Consider the following 18,756-nt stretch of genomic DNA (forward strand, 5'->3'; position numbering starts at 1 on the left):
ACATTCTGGCTGTACAGGACAAGTGACACCCTGCTGAGCTCTCTCCCTCTGAGTTCCTCTGCCCTCTCTGGGGCCCCTCTCTAAGCTCCCCTCCCATCCAGAGACCCCCTTCCTCTCTAAGCCTCATTTTTGTGAACAGATGAGCCAGTGGTCCATGAGTCACAGAGCCTTAGTGGGGAAAGAGTCATAGTCCAACTTCAGAGAAGCCCTGGTGGGTTTGGATTGCAAGGTGGAGGAGCTGTATGTAGTCCTTTTCAACTGGTATGGGGGCCATGGTTGTATGGGGTGTTCTAGGACACTCCACTCATCTCTCCCAGCCTCAACTGCCCCCACCCCACACACAGGGACAAGGGGGCAATGGCCAAGTCTTCAGGGCCACAGCCTCCTCTACACCTACACTGAGTGGGCATCAGGGGTACATGGTGACAAGGTGGGTAGACCATCTCTGCCCCACTCCAGCTCACAGACCTCTCTGGTTTTTAGACCCCTGTCCTCAGGCAGGAAACTACCATTTTAAGCTTCACCCACCTGACCTTAGGAGCCTTAAAGTTCCCAGTGTTGTACCTCTCTCTAGCCTGAGATGTCAGAGTGGGCAGCCAGCATGGATGAAGAACAGTTGGACAGCTTTAGTCTCAAGGAGACCCCCACTCAGCTCACCAGTGAACCCTTGCCTCAACCCCACTAGTCCATGTGTGACAGTGGTACAGGGCTAAGAGATAGAGCCTTCTCCCCTTAGGGTGAGCTGGCGTCTCCCAAATGATAGAAGGAGTGCCACAGGACTCCTGAGCAAGGGAAAAGAGATACCATGATCCATAACCTAGGCCCAGGCACCTGGCACCCCAGATATCTGCACTGGCAGAGCCCCGCTGCTCCTCTCCCAGCATCAAAGGTGCTGGGGGTGGGGGCAGTGAGAAGGAGAAGCTGCCTTCTTCCTCCAGTGGAGCCTGCCCCCCCCCCACAGCTATTGTGCAGTGGCCTTGGCAAGTATAAATAGTCCGGGCAGTCGGCACCTTGCAGTTGGCACCTTGAAAGTGTGGAACTGAGGCCTCACTGTTGGCTCTGTCTCTCTCAAGGCTGCAAAGGCAGAGTTGGTGGGGGGGGGGGGGGGGCGGACAAGTCTGCATGCCCTGACAGTGTGTGTGTGTATGTGTGTGTTTGTGTATGAGGAAGGACTGCAGGTGGAGCAGGGAGCCCTGCAGAGGGACTATGATCTGGGGAAAGGGAACAGGAGTAGGAGAGCTAGGCTGCAGCATGCGCAGTATTCCACTCACCCCCTTGGTCCCATCCAACAGCCTCTGGGGCCCTGTATCCTGGATTCTGAGCCTTGCCCCCACCTCTTGCTCTCTGAAGCCTTCTTGACAACCCAATCTCTTTTTAGCCTCAGGGTCATTACTTGTGCTGCTCACTCTGCCCAAAAACTCTCTCCCCCACCTCTCAGCCTGCTGGTTCTTCCCCACCCTTCAGGCCTCCCTGAGGAAGCTTCACTCACCTTGCTATCTAAGGCAGCCCTCCATTCCTCAAAGTAGCTTCCTGTCTTTTTCTTTTATAACCCACCCACCCACTGCCATTGAGTTGATGCCTACTCATAGTGACCCTATAGGACAGAATAGAACTGCCTCATAGAGTTTACAAGGCTATAAACCTTTATGGAAAGACTGCCTCACCTTTCTCCCATGGAGTGACATTCCCTACGTGTAGTGTCTCATGTAATTCTCAGACTTTCTGAGATGGTACTGTTACTATCCTCCCTTTGCAGATGAAACTGAGACCTCGAGAGAGGAAAGGACTTGCCCTGGTGAAAGAACTTGGTCTTTTGGTGAGCAGGCCAATGTATTAACCACAGCCCCACCAGAGCTCCTTGCTATCATAATATTTACCACAATTTGTGCTGAAATATCCATTTGTTCATTTATTTGTTCTAAAGTCAGTGTGTGTGGTCACTGCTGCATCAGTTGAATCCCCTGCATCCAGAGGGCCAGGCACACAGCAGGACTTCATAAATATGTGCTGCAGGAAGGATCATCCTTATGTGCTTCCTCTGTGGAGTGAGAGGCCAAATGTACCCTGCTCACGCCCTGAGGGTTAAGTCGCAGGGACAGGGCAAGGCTGACTGGGGTGTCTTTCTGGCTTGACATGACCCAGGGTTAGCTTGGGGTTAGGTCAAAGCCACTAGGCAGGTCTGTGTCCCAGGAGCCTAGAGCTACAGTCATGTGGGTTGAGGTGGCTCTGAGAGGGGCTGGGGCCGCCCTGTGCTCCTACATGCTGGAGGTAGCTGTTCCACGGGTGGGTTCACCCAGTCTGCAGCACCGGGACCCACGTTCATATAGGCTGCAGACAACTGCACGTAATGGTCCCCACGCAGTGTGGATGCCACAGACTCCACTTCCCGCACCAGCACCTCAAAGGTAGGTCGTGCCCCTGGCTCCGTGGCCCAGCAGCGCTGCATCACTTCATACCTGCAGGGGGACAGAGGGCATCAAAGACAGGGGAACTCCTTAGCCAAGGCTTCCTCCTGGCTGTCCATCCACTACTAAACCCTTGGCTCAGAAAATAGCATTGAGGACAGGTGATAGGGCCTGGTGCTCAGCATCACCCAGTCAAAGGCAACTCTGCTCATCACTATGATTGCTGTTCTAGTTGTGCCTTTCCATCCTAATGGAGGTCGAATTAACTAAGAAGAAGTGGTTTAAGGGGTTAAGAGCTTGGCTCATGATCCCTGCGGCCAGGGCTGTGTGATCTTGAGCAAATTCCTTAACCTCTCTGTGCCTCTTGGTTTTCCTCTGATCACACAGGTACTATGAAATGCTTAGCACAAGGCCTAGTTCACATGTTAGCATGGTTATCATTATGCATCTTTTAGCAAGGAAGCCTGGATCAGGTGAAATGGGGGTTAAAAGTCCTGAGCTAAGCCTCTGGGGCAGCATCAGTGGTTCTATGGTTCCCAAGCAGAGCTTCTGAGTTTGTCCAGTGGGTTCTAATGCATACCCTATTATCTTGGGGATGTCATCCCTGCCTTAAATGACATTCTAGGTTCCCTACATATGTTGTTGTTGTTGTTATTTGCCGTCGAGTCGGCCCCGAATCATAGCGACCCCTCCTTGGGTTTCCGAGGCAGTATCACTACGGAAGTAGGATTGCCCAACCTTCCTTCCGAGGAGTGGCATATAGTGTCTCATATAATTCTCAGACTTTCTGAGATGGCACTGTTACTATCCTCCCTTTGCAGATGAAATTGAGACCCAGAGAGAGAAAAGGACTTCCCCTGGTGAAATGGATGCTGTTATGCCACCCAGATTTCCCTTCTCCTTCTCCCAGTGACTGGGAGTGTTGCCTTCTAACAGCTCTTGGCTGAGGCCCTCTCTGGAGACTGTCCTAGAGAGAAGGGAATTTCGTCTTGAAGCTCATACCCACTCCCTAGGGGCAGCCATGGTCAATGACTGATGCTTGATATAAACACCTGCCCCTTGGCCTCAATTTTGGAAAACTCTGAAGGGCCACCCCAGCTCAAGAAATCTTCATAAGATGGGCTTCAGCCTCTATTACATCTGCATGATATCCCAGTTTTGCCCTCTGCTCAGTCCTGCTTCCCTTGCCCCTATTGTTGTTAGCTGTCATTGAATTGGCCCTGGCTCATGGAGACCCTGTGTGTTACAGAGTAGAACTGCTCCACTGGGTATTCTTGGTTTGTGGTGCTATAGGTAAGGCATTGGGCTGCTAACTAAAAGGTCCGTGGTTCAAACCCTTCAGCTGCTTCACAGGAGACAAGGTAGTCTGCTTCCATAAAGATTTACAGCCTTGGAAACCCTTTGGGGGATACTATGAGTTGGAATCAAGTTGATGGCACTAACTAAAACTCTAACTCACTGCTATTGAGTTGGATCTGACTCATAGCAACCCCTCCTTAGGTTTCTGAGGCAGTATCTCTAACGAAGTAGATTGCTCCATCTTCCTTCCGAGGAGCAGCTGGTGGGTTTGAACCTCTAGGCTTCTGGTTAGTAGCCAAATGCCTTGGGCGCTACGTGCCACCAGAGCTCCCTTGATAGCACTAGGTTTGGTTTTTGGTTTTAGAATCTTTATGGGAACAGATTGCTAGGCCTTTTGTTCCGTGGAGCCACTGGGTGGGTTTGAACCATCAACCTTTTAGCTAGCAGTCAATTGCAAACCGCTTGCACCACCCATAACCTACCAATAAACTTCCACACCAGCTCCCACACCAAGTCTCTGTCTCAGAGTCCATTTCAGGGGGCCTAAGCTGGACACAGGTAGGCAGTGAAGTTAATTTCTCTTACTTCAAACCAGATGCATTAATGAAGTGAATTATAAAGATCAAACCAAGGCAGGCAGAGCTGTTGAGGAAGGGGTACTCACACCCTTCTGGAGCTCAGCTTGAGACAGAAGTCATCAACTACTTTTATCTATGACCTGCTTCTCCTTCTTCTAACAGCACAGACCTGGGCACAGCTGAGGCCTGAATCCTACTTATGAAACTGAACCTCAGCACCAAATCCACCTGGGGAACTTATAACAACATAGCAGCTGCCATCCCTCCAGGAACAGGGAATCTGAAACTCCATCCAGTGGGAAAAAAAACTTGATCTGGAGACACTGAGGTGGCTGGTGTGGGAGCCGATGGAAGCCTTCCTTGAAGTTGGGTGGAAATGATAGGAAACAGTCCTCCTTGGCAGCGGTGAGGGTAGAGGAGTACTGAGAAATCAAATCACTGGCCTCAACCCAACTCTGAGTTGGGAATGCTGTTACCATGGCAACCATGATGGCCTCACAGCGCCCTGCCTTCTTGAACGGGAATGGGAATCAGCAGTTCACAGCTGAGGAACCTGAGGCACAGAGAGAGTCCCTGCCTGTGTCAAAGAGAAGGCTGGGCAAAGAACCTGACGAGAAACTCTTTCTCCTAGCCAGCCACTCCCTCCTCATACTCACAGGGTATCAGGGCAATACTCAGGCTGGGGCAGGCGCCGACCCTGGGCCAGAAAGTAGGTAAGGTCAAAGGGGTCGATGTGAGGGTATGGTGGTGCACCCCGTGTTAGCAACTCCCACAGCAGCACGCCAAATGACCACTGCAGGGAAGGAAGATACAAGGACTCAACTCCTATCCTAAATTTTGGGGCAGGTGGGCCCCATGATCTCTATCTCCCAGAGGTAAATATGGGGCACCCCACCTTCCATACTCAGCACATGCAATAGCTCACACGTATCTTCCCTCTGTCTCCTCCCACCCCCTCAGTGTTGGATCACTTTTCAGAGGAAAAAACTGAGTTGGGGCTGGGCAGGCGCTAGATTGCCCATGAGAAGCCAATGAGTTCACAGCCTCTTCTTGCCCTGGCAAGAGGTAGGTTCCATCTTATGCCTGCACAACAAGTGGGCAAATGGGCTGTGGGAGTCTCTCAGCCTGAGGATTCCTTGGACTCAGATCATCATTAGGAGCTGAATGAGCAAGGTTGAGTGGTCTTCCAGGGCACTGAGACCATGTGAACTCTAGGGCAGGAGGGGCCTCACCACATCAGACTTGGTGGTGAACTTGTAGGTCTGTAAGCTCTCCAGTGCCATCCATTTGACAGGAAGGCGAGCGTGGCGGTGCTGCTGAACACTGTAGTACTCCTTGTCCAAGACGCCACGGGTCAGACCAAAGTCAGCCACCTTGACTGTGAATGACTTGTCCAGCCTGGGAGGGGTATCATACTCAAGACTGGCCCACATTGGGCCCTGAACCCACCTGCTCCAGGCCCTCACAGTTTTCACAGCTAGAGTGTCCAATCCAAGCCTGTACTGGGCAGACAGGAAAACTGAGGCCTAGAGATGGAGGGAAGGGGCATGCCCAGGGCTACACAGCAAGGGCTAGAGTGGGCCTTTCCCTGAGATGCCCTTGGGCAGCTGTGTACCTTGGTGCCCTGCCCCTTTGGTTTACCCCAAGTGTTCCTCACATGCAGTTTCTAGCAGCCAGGTCCCTGTGCACAAACTTCTGCTCTGCCAGGTACTCCATACCACGGGCTACCTGCAGGCCAAATCCAATGAGGTCCTTCACCGTGGGGTTCTAGGGATACAGGAGGTGGGTTGTTGGGCAAGGCCAGAGCAACTCTATCCCCAGCTGTTGCCCAAGACCCCCAACCCAGGGCCAGCTGAACACTGACCCGCTGGGGTGAGCGAATGAACTGGCGCAAATCTCCATGGCACATATAGGGCAGCAGCACACGGGGCAATCCCTCAGGTGGCAGAACGATACCGATAAGAGCCAACACATTTGGATGGTGTAGGCCGCTCATGAGCAGCCCTTCGCGCAGGAAGGCCTCCACCTCCTGTATCTCTGTGATGCCTGCATAGCAGCTTGAGTCAGGCCCAGAACAGGGAGGCCCCTTACAAGGGTCAGATAGGACAATGGAGAGGAAAGGTCTCCTGTTCAGGGTCACTCAGCAAGGTGTTGGTACAGCAGGGATGAGGACACTCCCAGCCTAGGGCTCCTCCCTGTGACTTCTCAGCCCTGGCCCACTTACGACTCAGTGACTTTATGGCACAGTGTATTCGATTCTGGGCCTGGTCTGTGTATTCTCCATGGTAGACAACTCCAAAGTGACCTGGTGATGGGAGAGGTAGTGAGAAGGCTCCCAGCCCACAAGACTCGCACCATAACCTTTCACTGGCAACCAGTCCTCTGGCCAATGCAACATTAAAAACAGGAAGCAGCCATACGATGGAGGAGCCTACAGGCTTCCCACACCCACTTACTTAATCCATACCAGAACCCACTAAAGACAGAACTGTCCTAATCCCTATTTCAAAGCTAAGCAAAAGGAGACTCAGAGAGGTTAGACATTATGACCATGATTACACAGGTTGGTGAGAAGACCACAGCAGAGGCTAGCCCAATTGTCCCTTGAGCCTATGTCACCTTAGATTCCATCTCTGCTCTGCCCAGCCCAACCCAGCCCACTCTAGCCCCCACACCTCTGCCAATGATTTGGTCACTGTGGGTGACCACTCGCTCATGGGGTATCAGAACATCCTTGACTTCAGCCAGGAGCTTAGAGTCTAGGTCCCTGAGTTGGATGGACTTTGTCTGGAGCAATGGGACACCAGACCCATCCTTGTTGTCTGAGAAGGATGTGCCTTGGGTGATGGGGTCCAGACTCCCAATGGCAGGGTATTCTGTAGAAAAGAGGGAGTGAGGGGCTTGGAGGGCAGAGGGGATGACCCCAGCTTCTAGCACCTCTACCATCTCACCAAGATTATTTCTGTAGTCAGAGCCTGAGCGGAGCAGAGGCAGAGGGATGGCTCCAGAGGTCTGGTCCAGGAACTCCAGGTCATCCAGGTTGGGAGGAAGGACTATGGAAGGATGGTTCCAGACTCTTGAAGCCCCTTGGAGCTCACTCCCACCCACAAAGTGTGAGCAGACACCGAAAGCCCAGGCAGAGTGAGGGTGTAGGGACTCAGAAATGCCATCGTTTGGTGGCAGGGGTGGAGTCAGGGTGAGGGCGGGAGGCTCACCTAGCTGCTTCTTCCGCCGCCAGTACTTGAAGACCAGAGTGATGACTAGCGCAGCCACAAGCAGGAGCAGGACCAGCAGGACACCAAGCAGTATGCCTTGTGGGAGCCCCTCTGGGCCTAGCCTCATCACCTTGCCCAGGTTATGACATACGCTATCCACGCAGACCTGGGAGCAGGTGACAGCTCAGGTCAGGCCTCCAGGCTTTTGTCATACCCAAGTTCCCTGTGAAAGGCCAGCTGTGCTGCCTACCTGCAACAAGGCACCACTCTTGCCAAGTTCCAGGGAGGGGGGCAAGGGGCAGATGACCACATCCCCCCGGAGCTCGTGCTGGCAGCTCTTACCACCCACGGTCACGTTCACACTCACACAGTCAGCCACAGAGGCCAGCCCAATATACTGTAGAGATGATCAAGAGAATTACCAGTAACCCCTGCCTGTGAAGCTTCTGTCCTAACACCCCCTGATGCTTACCCCTTAACCATCTACCACACCTACCTGGAACTTAATGGTATGTTCTTCAGGCTTCAGTGGACCCAAGTCAGCTTTGGGCAGATGGGGTGGGGGCAGGAAGCGAAAACCAGGCAGTGTGAAGCCATTAGCTCCATCCCCCTGGACACTCAGGTTCCCTGTCACCCACTCCTGTGAGCCTCGAACCACGTATCCAGGCAAGTAGCACTTCTGTTCCTCCGGGAGCTGCCCTTCACACTGCCAAAGCCCACAGGACAGTGGTTAGCCAGTCGCCTCACCTATGACTGCCCCAGTCTCCTCAGCCCAGCAAAGGGTGGAGCAGGAACTCAAGGGACTAGTCTGGCCTTCCTCCCTCCTGCCCAGTGCCTACTCTGTACTGCTAGCATCCACTCACCCTGTTCTCCACTGCCCCAAGCCCATCGTGGAATGATAACACAAGGTGCCATGCTGAAGTCAGGTGCTGGCCACGGATGGTGACATGGGAGCCACTGTAAGGGAGAGCAGGGCAGTAGGTTTGGGGAGCTTTCAGAAGTTGGTTCCCTCACCCCTCAGGGTAAGCAGGTAGGTGGCACTTACGTGTAGCCACAGTTGGGGTTGATGCCCAATACAACGGGGTCTTCCTGGTAGTAGAAAGTCCAGGAGCCAGGCACCTCAGCACCCCCCACCTGCAGGTGAAGGGGAACTCTGGCCGTGGCAGCCCCTGGGGGTGTGATACATAGAAGCTGCCCCTCACTGACCCTGCAGAATGGGGATTGGGCTCAGGGGCAGCCCTGTGTAGTAGCCAGGCCCATCTCCTGCAGGGGCCTGCCCATCCCTCTCAGTTCCTCTATTGGTCACCTCCCACACCTGCCCAATTGGTTTGTCTGTCTTTGAAGACAGAGTGACACCAATAGAGTGCCAAGAGGCAGGCAGGGAACAGGTTCTCCACAGCCTTGGCTGGAACCCATGGACTTTGCAATGGGCCTTCTTGCCAACCCATGCTAGTACATGTGCTGGGAACAAGCTGCCTCTGGGCTGGAACAGGCAGCAGACCCTTCTTCATGGACACATTTCCCACAATTGCAGTGTCTGGGCCCTCCTCCCTTCACCTTGACAGGGATCAAGGTTCCCACCGATGAGGGTCCCCTGATTATGGTCCCTTAGCCTCCTATCCCCTTGTCTGCTGGCACTTACTGTTTCAGCAGGCACTCAGTCCCATTGACCAGCACAGCCCGACTGGTACCTATACACAGATCCTGACCTTTGAGGGTGAGGAGGGTGCCCCCTGCCTGTGGGCCAAACAAGGGCTGCACAGTTCTCAGCACTGGCTCCTAAGAAGGAATAGAGGTAGCTTAGCTGGAATAGGTCCTCTTTTCCATGCCCTTCCCTGCTGTATTTCCCAAACAGCCAAAGACATAGACGGGGCAAAGTGGTCTCACCATGAAAGAGAAGCCTTGCAACATAGAGGTGCCATCTACCCAGAAGCGATTGCCTGTTGTCACGTTGGTCACAGTGAGGCTGATGTTGGCAGGCCCGGCTGCCTGCATGCCTGAGGGCTCCAGCTCACACTCAAGCTTATCTATAAAGTCTTTCTGGGACACTGGTCTGGGGCATAGGGAACCCCTGAGGTCAGCTGGGGGTCACACAGACGTGGCTGCATACTTGCCACAAGTCACAGACCTCCTCTGAGCCCAAGGATGATGTCTCCCATGCCCTTTTCCAGGGTAGGCAGGATCTAATGGGGCAGGGAATAACTTTGCCCGGTCCATGACTCAACAGAGGCTCATGCAGGCTCAGAAGGTAGTGATCCTCCCCAGACACAGTAGCCAGAGCCACTATGGGTCTGCAGCTTGCTTCTTACTCCCTTATGCCAGATAAGCACAGGCCAGGGTCTCAGAGGGAAGGGGTTGCCTGAGTGCCCCAGCAGGAATAGGACAGGATCCAGATTGTACCTGAGCTTTGAGGTGGCCTTGGGCAGCAGCCGGCAGGGACTTTGGCCCACAGTGACCTGATGGGTGCCCTCAAGCACCAAGTCAGCAGGGTGCAGTTTGAAATTGGAGCCACACAGGGTCAGCCTTGTGTTGCCCTTCAGGGGCCCACTGTGGGGGTGGAACTGAAGGGAAAGACAGATCACCTGAGCCCCTGTGTGGACTCTCTCAGCCCTGTCTGCTTGCCCTGAAGTTTCCTGCCAAACTCCTTGCCCATGCCACACTCTAACCACTCTGGTCACTTATTAGTCCTCAAACACTCAAGCACTTTCCCACTTCCAAGTATTTGCATGTGCCATCCCCTCTACCAAGAATGCCTTCCTTATAGATAATGAAGATACTCCAGGCTTGAGGAAGATCATAGTCAAGACTTGCTAACCCTCATCTAGGCCTGCCTAGTTCCATCCCTATCTGTATGAGGGAAGTCATACCTCAGTGAGTTCAGGTGGGCAGTGATCCTGTTGCCAAGAGCTGGGACACTCCTTCTGCCGGCCACATATGTCCCCACACCAGCCACAGCCCATGAAGCGCTGAGCCAGTAGGCAACGCCCACAGGTGAGGAAATGGCGGCAGCCAGGGCCCTGGATGGGTACCTGGAAGACCTTGGGGGGCGTAGATGGGTAGCTCAGGGGTAGCTGGGGTGAGGGGTCTAGACCTCATAGATTTCTCAGTCTCATTCCAAGTCAGGGTGGTAGAACCTGGGTATATCAATGCTTACCTGGTTTGGATGGGAAGGCTATATTCCCACAGCCCTGGCACCAGCCCCTGACCCTGGCCAACCTTACCTTGTCCTCAGAGGCAAAGAGCAGGTGATCCCCAAAGCGACTGACATCCCGCTGCACGGGCTTCCCATTGCTGCCCAGGGAGAAGTTGGACACGTACAGCAAGTAGTTGAGAGATCTGGCCAACTCCACCTGGGACAGTTCAGCTGTGAGCAAAATGGGGATAGGAATGGGGATGGGGACATGGACCTAGGGAGGTGTGGAGATGAGAGACTCACCTGCAGGATGCGCCCATCAGCTGTGCCCATATGGGCCACTGTGATATTGGCCAGGCGTGTTACATGTAGTGCAGTAACCTGCACGGTTCCCAGCAGCCCGTTGAATAAGTCCACACGTGAAAAGCTGCTGCTGACCAGTAGAGGGAAGTGACGGCAGCTGATGTTGGGGCTGGGGGCCACCAGGCCAGGCTAGGGAGGGCCAAGAAAGGGGTCAAAGGTCAGCCCCACACACTGACTCCTTGGGGCCTCCGTCAGTGACCACAGCAGCCCAAGACTCTTACCTCTTACTTGTCCTGATGAGAAGGTCCAAAACCTGCCATCCACCTCCCCATATTCAGGGTTCTTGGAGGGAGCAGGGGTATGTCCCCCACATCCCTTATCTTGCCTTATCTATTCTGATAATGTTACTGAGTCTTACAGACCGAACCCCATTCTGTCCTCAAAATCACCCTGTAGAGGGGACATCAAGCTCAGCTGGCATAACATACTACATAAAAACATCGCTCTACATCCTACTTCGGTGAGTAGTGACTGGGGTCTTAAAAACTTGCAAGCAATCATCTAGATGCAACAATGGATCTCTCCTCATCCAGAGCAAAGAAGAATGAAGAAGACCAAAGACACATGGAAACAATTAGTCCAAGGGACTAGTGGACGATGCGAACCTTGGCCTCTATGACCATGAGGCCAGAAGAACTAGATACCACTGTCAACCATTCAGAAAGGGATCAATGCATGAGATCCTGGATAGAGTGGGAAAACAATGTGGAACAAAACTCAAAATCATAAACAAGACCAGGCTTACTGGTCTGATAGAGCCTGGTGAGACCCCTGAGACTACGGCCCCTAGTTACCCTTCAGGTCTGGAACTGAACTCATTCTTGTGGCTTCCAGCCAAACAAGAGACAGGCATATAGGGTGAACATTTACATCAGGTAGATACACTCCTTAGAATGATTAATCATGGGAGAATAGAAGGGCAGTATTTGCACAGAGATAGCTCTGGGGGCAGAAATGCATAGGAAAGGACACAGGGAGGAAGTGGGAAGAAAGCTGTTACATTGTAGGAAATTGCAGTCAATGTCATGAAACAAAGTGTGTATGAGATGCTGTATGGAAAATTAATTTGCTCTGTAAACTTTCATCCAAATCACAATAAAAATAAACAGTGGAAAAAAAATCACCCTTTAGAGAGTGGGTGCTCTCACCACTCCCATTTTACAGTTGAGGAAACAGGCTCACAGGAGTTTGGTCACTTGCCCAAGCCCTTAGAGCCCCTTAGGAGGGGAGCCAGGTCCAAAGTCTGAACTCTCTGCTGGCTCTCCATGTGCACATCAGCAAACCTATCCCTTTGCTAGGCTTCAATTTCCCCACCTGCACAAGCTGGGCGAATTGGCCAGCACCAGCTGGTAACCATGTCCCTCTCCCTGAGACTTCAAAGGTCTTCCTGAACATCATGCCACTCCCTGTACCTCCTTCAGGGTACAAAAGAGATAAATGGAGACCCAAGGACCTGGGTACAAAGAGATACTAACCCCTTCCCTGATCTTACCAGGGGGATAGTTAGAGGCTGAACCCAGTGCACTAGGCCAGGACTGTGGAAGCTTCTGGAAAACTAGGGAGTGAGGCTATGAGTGCCAGGTATTAGAGCTGGACAGAGAGATACAAGTATAGTTAGTCCCTGGGTGACACACAAGATCAAGTACTAGCTGAAAGACTGGTGCTTTGAACCCGCCCAGAGGCAACTTGGAAGGGAAGCCTGGTGATCTTCTAAAAGGTCAAAGCCTTGAAAACCTAATGAAGCATTTCTACTCCACACACATGGGGTCGCCATGAATCAGAATTGAAAACAAAGAGGTATAGTCAGGCCGCAGCAGCCTCAGGTGCTTGGCCCCTTTCTTACCAGCCCCAAGAGCACTCCTTAAAGCTGGACGTCTCAGGCCCCCATAAGACCAAGCAGGCTTGATCCAATCCTGAGCCCTCAGTGCTGATCAGAACCTGTGGGAGTGCGGGCAGGTACAGAGCTAGGTCCAGAGACGCCTGCACACCAGGCCGGTAACCTAGGTGGGTGGGTGGGGACTGGGACTCTGTCCTTACTTGAGGTTGGTGAGGGGTCTCGCCCAGAAGCCAGTTAGGTGTTTTCAGCATGACTCAGGGACAGGTGGGGTGGTAGAAAAGAGGCCACACCCTTGCCTGCTTGCCCCTAGGCCTGAGTTCCCAGGCTTGTCTAAGGGCCTCTAGTTCCTGAAAATACTTGACTTAAATGCCCAATGCCCTACTTTGGAGGGGGAGTGGGAACATGACTCCCCTAGACTGGCACCCTACCCAAACCCATGGAGGGAGCTCTAAGACCATCCAACCAACATGCTGGCTGCTGCCCAGAATCACTGGACAAAGACTATTGATTCACACACCTCCCAGACTGGGCAGGGCCTGAGATCAGTCCTCCTGGAGCCTGGCACTACCCTGTCGTGCTGAGTGTTTACTGACCCACTGACCACTAGCCAAGTTAGGGAAAGGTTCTGACTTTCCAGAGAGAATAAGTAGAGCGCAGGCAGGAGGCCCAGACAAGGGTCCCCACCACCAGGGCTTCCTCAATCCAGATGGACTCAGATGAGGGAAGGAGACTGAAGGACACCCCTAACCCCAGGTGTAAGCTTTCTGCCTACTTCTGGAACACTAGTAGAAGCTGGAAAGGAGTCAGTTGAGAAAGTGACAGCATGGCCAAAGCCACAGGACTGCCAAAAATTTTGACAGCTACTTGTCCAATGCTCCATTCATCCCATTTCCTTTGTTTAATCTCTTATAATCTTGGGTGGAACTATCCCAACCGTTTCAAGGGATCAGTTTTGCTTTTGTCCTCTGGATAGTATTTTAAGTTTGTTTCTGTTTCAATTACCTAACACCATGCTGGAGAGAACATAGGTATAGTCCGCTGGAAGAAGCCCCAGCCTGAGGCCTCCCCATCTAGTAGCCTTTTGCTGGGACAGAGCCTCAACTATAGTAGAAAAACATCTTGGAATTCCTGCCTGGTGGACCAATTCTAACCAGCCCTGGCCAGGCCTCTGCTCATCCACTGCATAAGCCTACAGTGAGCCTCTTCAGCCTCAAGAGGCTTCCCAGAATCTGACTGGGTTTGTTGGGGAGGAGGGTGTACTCTCTGACAACTTTTGCCCCACCCTCTTTGGAAAATGGAGCAAGAAAAAAAAAATGCTCCCATTGGGAAAACGAAACTGAGCAGCTGCATGAGTACGTGTGAGTCTTTGAGCATCTCTGTGTGTGTGTATGTCTTATTTGTGTGTGTGTAGGGGGCTGTTTTCCTGTGGGGTTTTGTGTCCCCTATAGAGAATGTAGTATATAAAGGGCTGTTTTTCTGGGTGTGTATGTCTCTGAAGGTGTGTGTGGTCAGTAAGTGGCCAGGGGAGTGGGAAGGGATGCCTATCATTCTACTCAGTTTTTGAGCTGTGTCTGACATAGACAGTTATGATGCAATCCAATCTTCAAATAACATGGGAAACTACCTAAAAAATTCAGAGGCCATGATGGATGAGAGGATCAAAGAGCAAGATAGGGCAGAAACAGGGGGCTAGCCTGGTTTGGTGTGCCCTCTGACTGATGCCCACATCACCCCGAGCACCAAGGAATTGAGTGAAAGGGAAGGCTTCTCCTCCCTTGCATTCCTTCCAGACTCTCTCATGGAAGGAAAGGAAGCAGCCTGAATCCAACCATGTGCATGCTGCTCAGAAGTGAGGGTCTTTGTTCTGCTTACCGGGTTAGGGCAAAAGCTGGGCAGCTGGAAGAAGTCGAGGCCTCTCCGGAGACCAGGATGGACAGGAGGCTGGCAGCAGCTTTCCACACCCTGCTCGATGAGGGTATCAAGCAAGTCAATGGGGAAGGCACATACGACAGAGTTTGGGTCCTCGCGGGGACCACGGTCCCTGCTCCCTGTGAAGACCCCGAATAGCACGTCCTGGCCCTCGGTGATGCTCAGCTCAAAGGCCAGTTTGGCGCCTACAGGAGCTGTGTGGGCTGCCAGCAGCACTGGATAGGGCTGTCCGCCCTTGGGAGCCATGCGACGTCGGCGTTTAGGCTCAAAACGGCAATCGAGAACCAGCTCGCGATAGTCACCCAGCTCTACCTCAGTAGCGCTGAGCCGAGCTAGACGCGTATGCAGGACACCGGGAGCGGCCTTCACGCTGGCGGGCTGCACTGTCAGGAAATAAACGAAGACTCCTGAGCGGAAGCTGTACACGTATTCTATACGGTAGGAGGAGAGGTGCGCGGGTAACACTGACAGCGCCACAAAGTCTGGTGCGAATCCGGAGGCGTCGGCCTTGAGGCGCCTGATTGACACTGAGTGTGGGCTGAAACTGGCGGCCACGGCCGCGTCCAGTGACGACGCCACGTAGAAGTAGGAGGCCTGGCCCTGCTCGACCACAGTCACGCGGGTGCCTAGCGGGCTGGCCACGCAGTCGGGGCAGTGCTCGGGACGGTTGTGTTCGGCAGAGAAGAGACAGGCTGGCGGCGCCAGGCGCGTGGTCTCCTCGCCAAGCTCCAGCTCATGCAGGAAGCAGCGGCCCAGTAGGTTTGAGCCGCAGCTGACCAGCGCGGGCAGCGCCGGGTCCAGCACTAGCACCTGCATGTCTGTGTCGCGCAGCGGGCCGTGGGGATCCAGGCCACAGGCTGAGCACGTCTGGCAGCCAGGATCCCCGGCGGGACCCATAACAACACTCTGGATAAGCTGCAGCTTGGGACCCAGCACGTGCAGGCGGTTGCGTGTGGCTACGAATATGGCACTCCTGTCCTCGTCCTCGTAGCTCGCCACAGCCTGTACCCGGCTGCTGGCAGAGAAGCTGGGCACAGAGTACTCCACGTCAAAGTCACGCGAGGCAGCGTAGGGGATTCGCGAGCACTGCCTGGCGCTCTGGCACTGGCTTACAGCGGGTATCGTTGTTGTCGTCGTCGGCGGCGGCGGCGACAGCAGCAGCAGCAGCAACACCAAAAATAGGAAGGGCTGCGGCGATGGCCGCTGGTGGAGCGCCATCGAGGCCAAGCTGAGGCCCCGTAAAGATCCGTGTAGGCGCAGGCCGGGCTGGAAGCAGAGTGGAGACAGCCTGGGGCCACTGACCAATGCCTGCCCTTAGAGCCCCCGGGCAGCCACCCCCTGCCCGCGGCTCCTGTGAAGCCCTCTACCAGCTCCTGATGTCGGGTCTGAGACCTTGGCCCGGAGGACAGAGAAGGGAATGAGCAACAGCCTCACCTGCCACTCCCGTTGCAGCTTCAGACCCACACTCAGAGCAAAGTTTACCCAGGGCTTGGGGCCTGGAAGGCGGGACCAGAGTGTGGGGCGGGGCTGGGGACAAGACCGTGTTGAAAGTCTGGCCGGAGCCCAACTCCTCCGCCCACCCGACTCTCCCCGCCTTCTGAAGCATGGGTCTTGCACCTTCCCGCATGGGCGCCTTTTTCTCAACGGCCTATGGGTGTGTATGTGTGAGGTGGCCCAGGGAGAGGTAAGCAGGATGAAGGGACAACCTGGCTCATTTCTTTTTATGGAGCCAGTTTATAACAACACTTCCAACTTTACACAGATGGCCTGGGGCCTGAGAAGGCCACTTGTGTGGGGAACAGAGACCAGGGATTTGTGGAAGATGAGAGGGAAGACTGAGTGGACCCCAACAGGCCATTGTGTTTGGCACCAACCACTGTTTATGGGGCAGGTCCATTTTCCTGTGGGCCTACCATGGGCTGTGAGTGCCAGCATGGTGTCAGAGGGTAGTGTGTTGCTCCCTGCCTGCCCTGAGTGGTAGGGGATCATAGAATGAGGGCACAGACTACTGGCTGGATACCAGAGCTGGGAAAAAGGCAGCCTATGTAGAGCTCTGGTAGCGTAGTGCCTAAGGCACTTGACTGCTAACCAGAAGGCTGGTGGTTCAAACCCACCAGCCACTCCTCTGAAGGAAGGTTGGGCAATCTACTTCTGTAGTGATACTGCCCTGGAAACCCAAGGAGGGGTCGCTATGAGTCAGGTCTGACTCGACTGGCACATAACAACAACATGTAGAGGCCCAGCCCTGGCTCTGGTCCCTGGGCTGCTGCCTCAGTTATGGAAGCTGCAGGAATAACAAAACTCACAATGCCAGCTTCCTGGAGGTCCCTCCTCCTCCTTCCACGACAGCGCATTCCTGATATGGAAGTAACATGGGCACTGGCTCTCAGGGCTCCTCTAACCTTTTCTGAAGTTTTGCCAGGCCTCAATCTCTCAATTTGTGACATGAGGATGTAGTTCTGGCTAGGTGACTGCCTACAGCTCTCCCTCATGTGTGTGTGTGTCTGTACTTTCACCATTTCCCACATGTGGACCTTAGCAGCTACCTCGTGATAACTGCCCTCCAACACTGGAGGAGGGCTCTGGGAGACATCTTCAGCCTGACAGCCCCTCAGCCAGCTGTTCACAGACCCTGGAGGGAGGGGAAACTTGTGAACTTGGGTCCCAAGGGTGGGGATGGGGTGAGATGTGGGGAAGGGAGGAGCCCTTACCCAGCAGGATTCAGCCTGGATAATAAGCTGTATCTCCTCCATCCCCCCAGCTTCCTCCTGCCTAGCTCCAGGTGCCTATGTCTTTGGTGTAATACAACCTATTGTGTTGTTGTTAGGTGCCTTGAATCAATTTTGACTCACAGTGATCCCATGAGACAGAGTGAAACTGCCCCATAGGGTTTTCTAGGCTGTAATCTTTACAGGAGCATATCACCAGGAAAGCAGCTGGGTGTTTGAACTGCCTTTATTGTTAGCAGCCAAGCGCTTAATCATTGCGCAGCCAGGGTTCCTCTTGCCTTTGTAAACGCTGTTCCTCCGTCCGTAAATACTTTCCCTTCTCCCGCTTGCCCTTTGGATGACACCTCCTCCAGGAAGCCTTCCTGACCCAGGGTGCGTCAGGCCCCTTTCCTGAGTCTCACAGCCTCCGTGCTATACACCCACCCTGGCATAGTTCATTAGGACACTTGGCTCTGCCCTCACCCTTGTCCCCAACCTCCACACTGAACACCTGGTGAAACAGAAAACAGCACGGAGCGACCACACCCAGTGCAAGGAGGATACCGCCTCCGAATCAACGTAAAAGGCGCTCCCTTCCTGAATCAGAATTGGCCCGGAAATGAATAAACATCCAGCGAAAACCAGGGCGCGGTTCCTGCGCTCCACTATCAACATGCCTAAAGATAGTCACGCAGTGCGAAATTGAAAAGAAACATTCTCTGAATAGCGCTAGGACCTAGGTTCCCCGTGACCTCCACCCAGCCTGTTCCAAGAGACTTGTACGGGTTGGGGCGAGGCTTCCCCAGCCCGCCTAGATCGCCCCGCCCACCCCATTTACGGGACAAGGGTGCAGCAACTATCAGTTGGTCCTCTACTGCCCCCGTGTGGCCATGCTGATGGCTGACCTCAGACCGAGCGCTCTTGGCGTCGGCAGCTCTCAAGCTCCACAGCAGAGATTCACAGGAGCGCCCCTTCCTCCTCATCTGCCTGCTCAGCTGCAGGGAAGTAAGCAAGCTGTGTGAGGAAGGAAAGTTAATGGGGCCCTGAAGTGCCAAGAGCAGATGCTCCTCCAAGGCGAACTCAACAGACCTGGCCTATTGCCAGTAGGCTCAGCACCTGCCCAACTGCAACCTTGAGGGAAGGCTAGCCACCCACCTCGTCCTCCTTAAGTTCTCATTCCCGGATGGACACTACTGAGGACTAGGTCCAGACTCTTTTTCCAACCCAAAGAGATCTTAGTTGCAGTCCAGGGAGAATCTTTCTAGCCACAGTATGACTGCATCATTCCA

General features: G+C 53.7%; 1 protein-coding gene across 1 annotated transcript; it reads right to left on the reverse strand.

The window, feature by feature from the left end:
- Positions 1–2,206: 2,206 nt before the first annotated feature.
- On the reverse strand, positions 2,207–16,386 carry MST1R (macrophage stimulating 1 receptor). The gene is made up of 22 exons (XM_007955375.2): positions 16,377–16,386; positions 16,194–16,255; positions 14,703–16,025; positions 10,934–11,122; positions 10,719–10,847; positions 10,365–10,535; positions 9,898–10,058; positions 9,385–9,550; positions 9,140–9,276; positions 8,543–8,704; positions 8,361–8,454; positions 7,994–8,203; positions 7,748–7,894; positions 7,498–7,663; positions 7,234–7,335; positions 6,958–7,158; positions 6,507–6,587; positions 6,147–6,328; positions 5,940–6,049; positions 5,515–5,680; positions 4,939–5,075; positions 2,207–2,456 (listed from the first exon to the last, which is right to left on the reverse strand). The coding sequence occupies exons 1-22, from the start codon at positions 16,384–16,386 to the stop codon at positions 2,207–2,209; spliced, it is 4,356 nt and encodes a 1,451-aa protein (XP_007953566.2).
- Between the last annotated feature and the right edge of the window lie 2,370 nt (positions 16,387–18,756).

The sequence above is a fragment of the Orycteropus afer genome, unplaced genomic scaffold (assembly GCF_000298275.1).
Source record: "Orycteropus afer afer isolate SDZICR_OR568_19922 unplaced genomic scaffold, OryAfe1.0 scaffold00498, whole genome shotgun sequence".
Lineage (NCBI taxonomy): Eukaryota > Metazoa > Chordata > Mammalia > Tubulidentata > Orycteropodidae > Orycteropus > Orycteropus afer.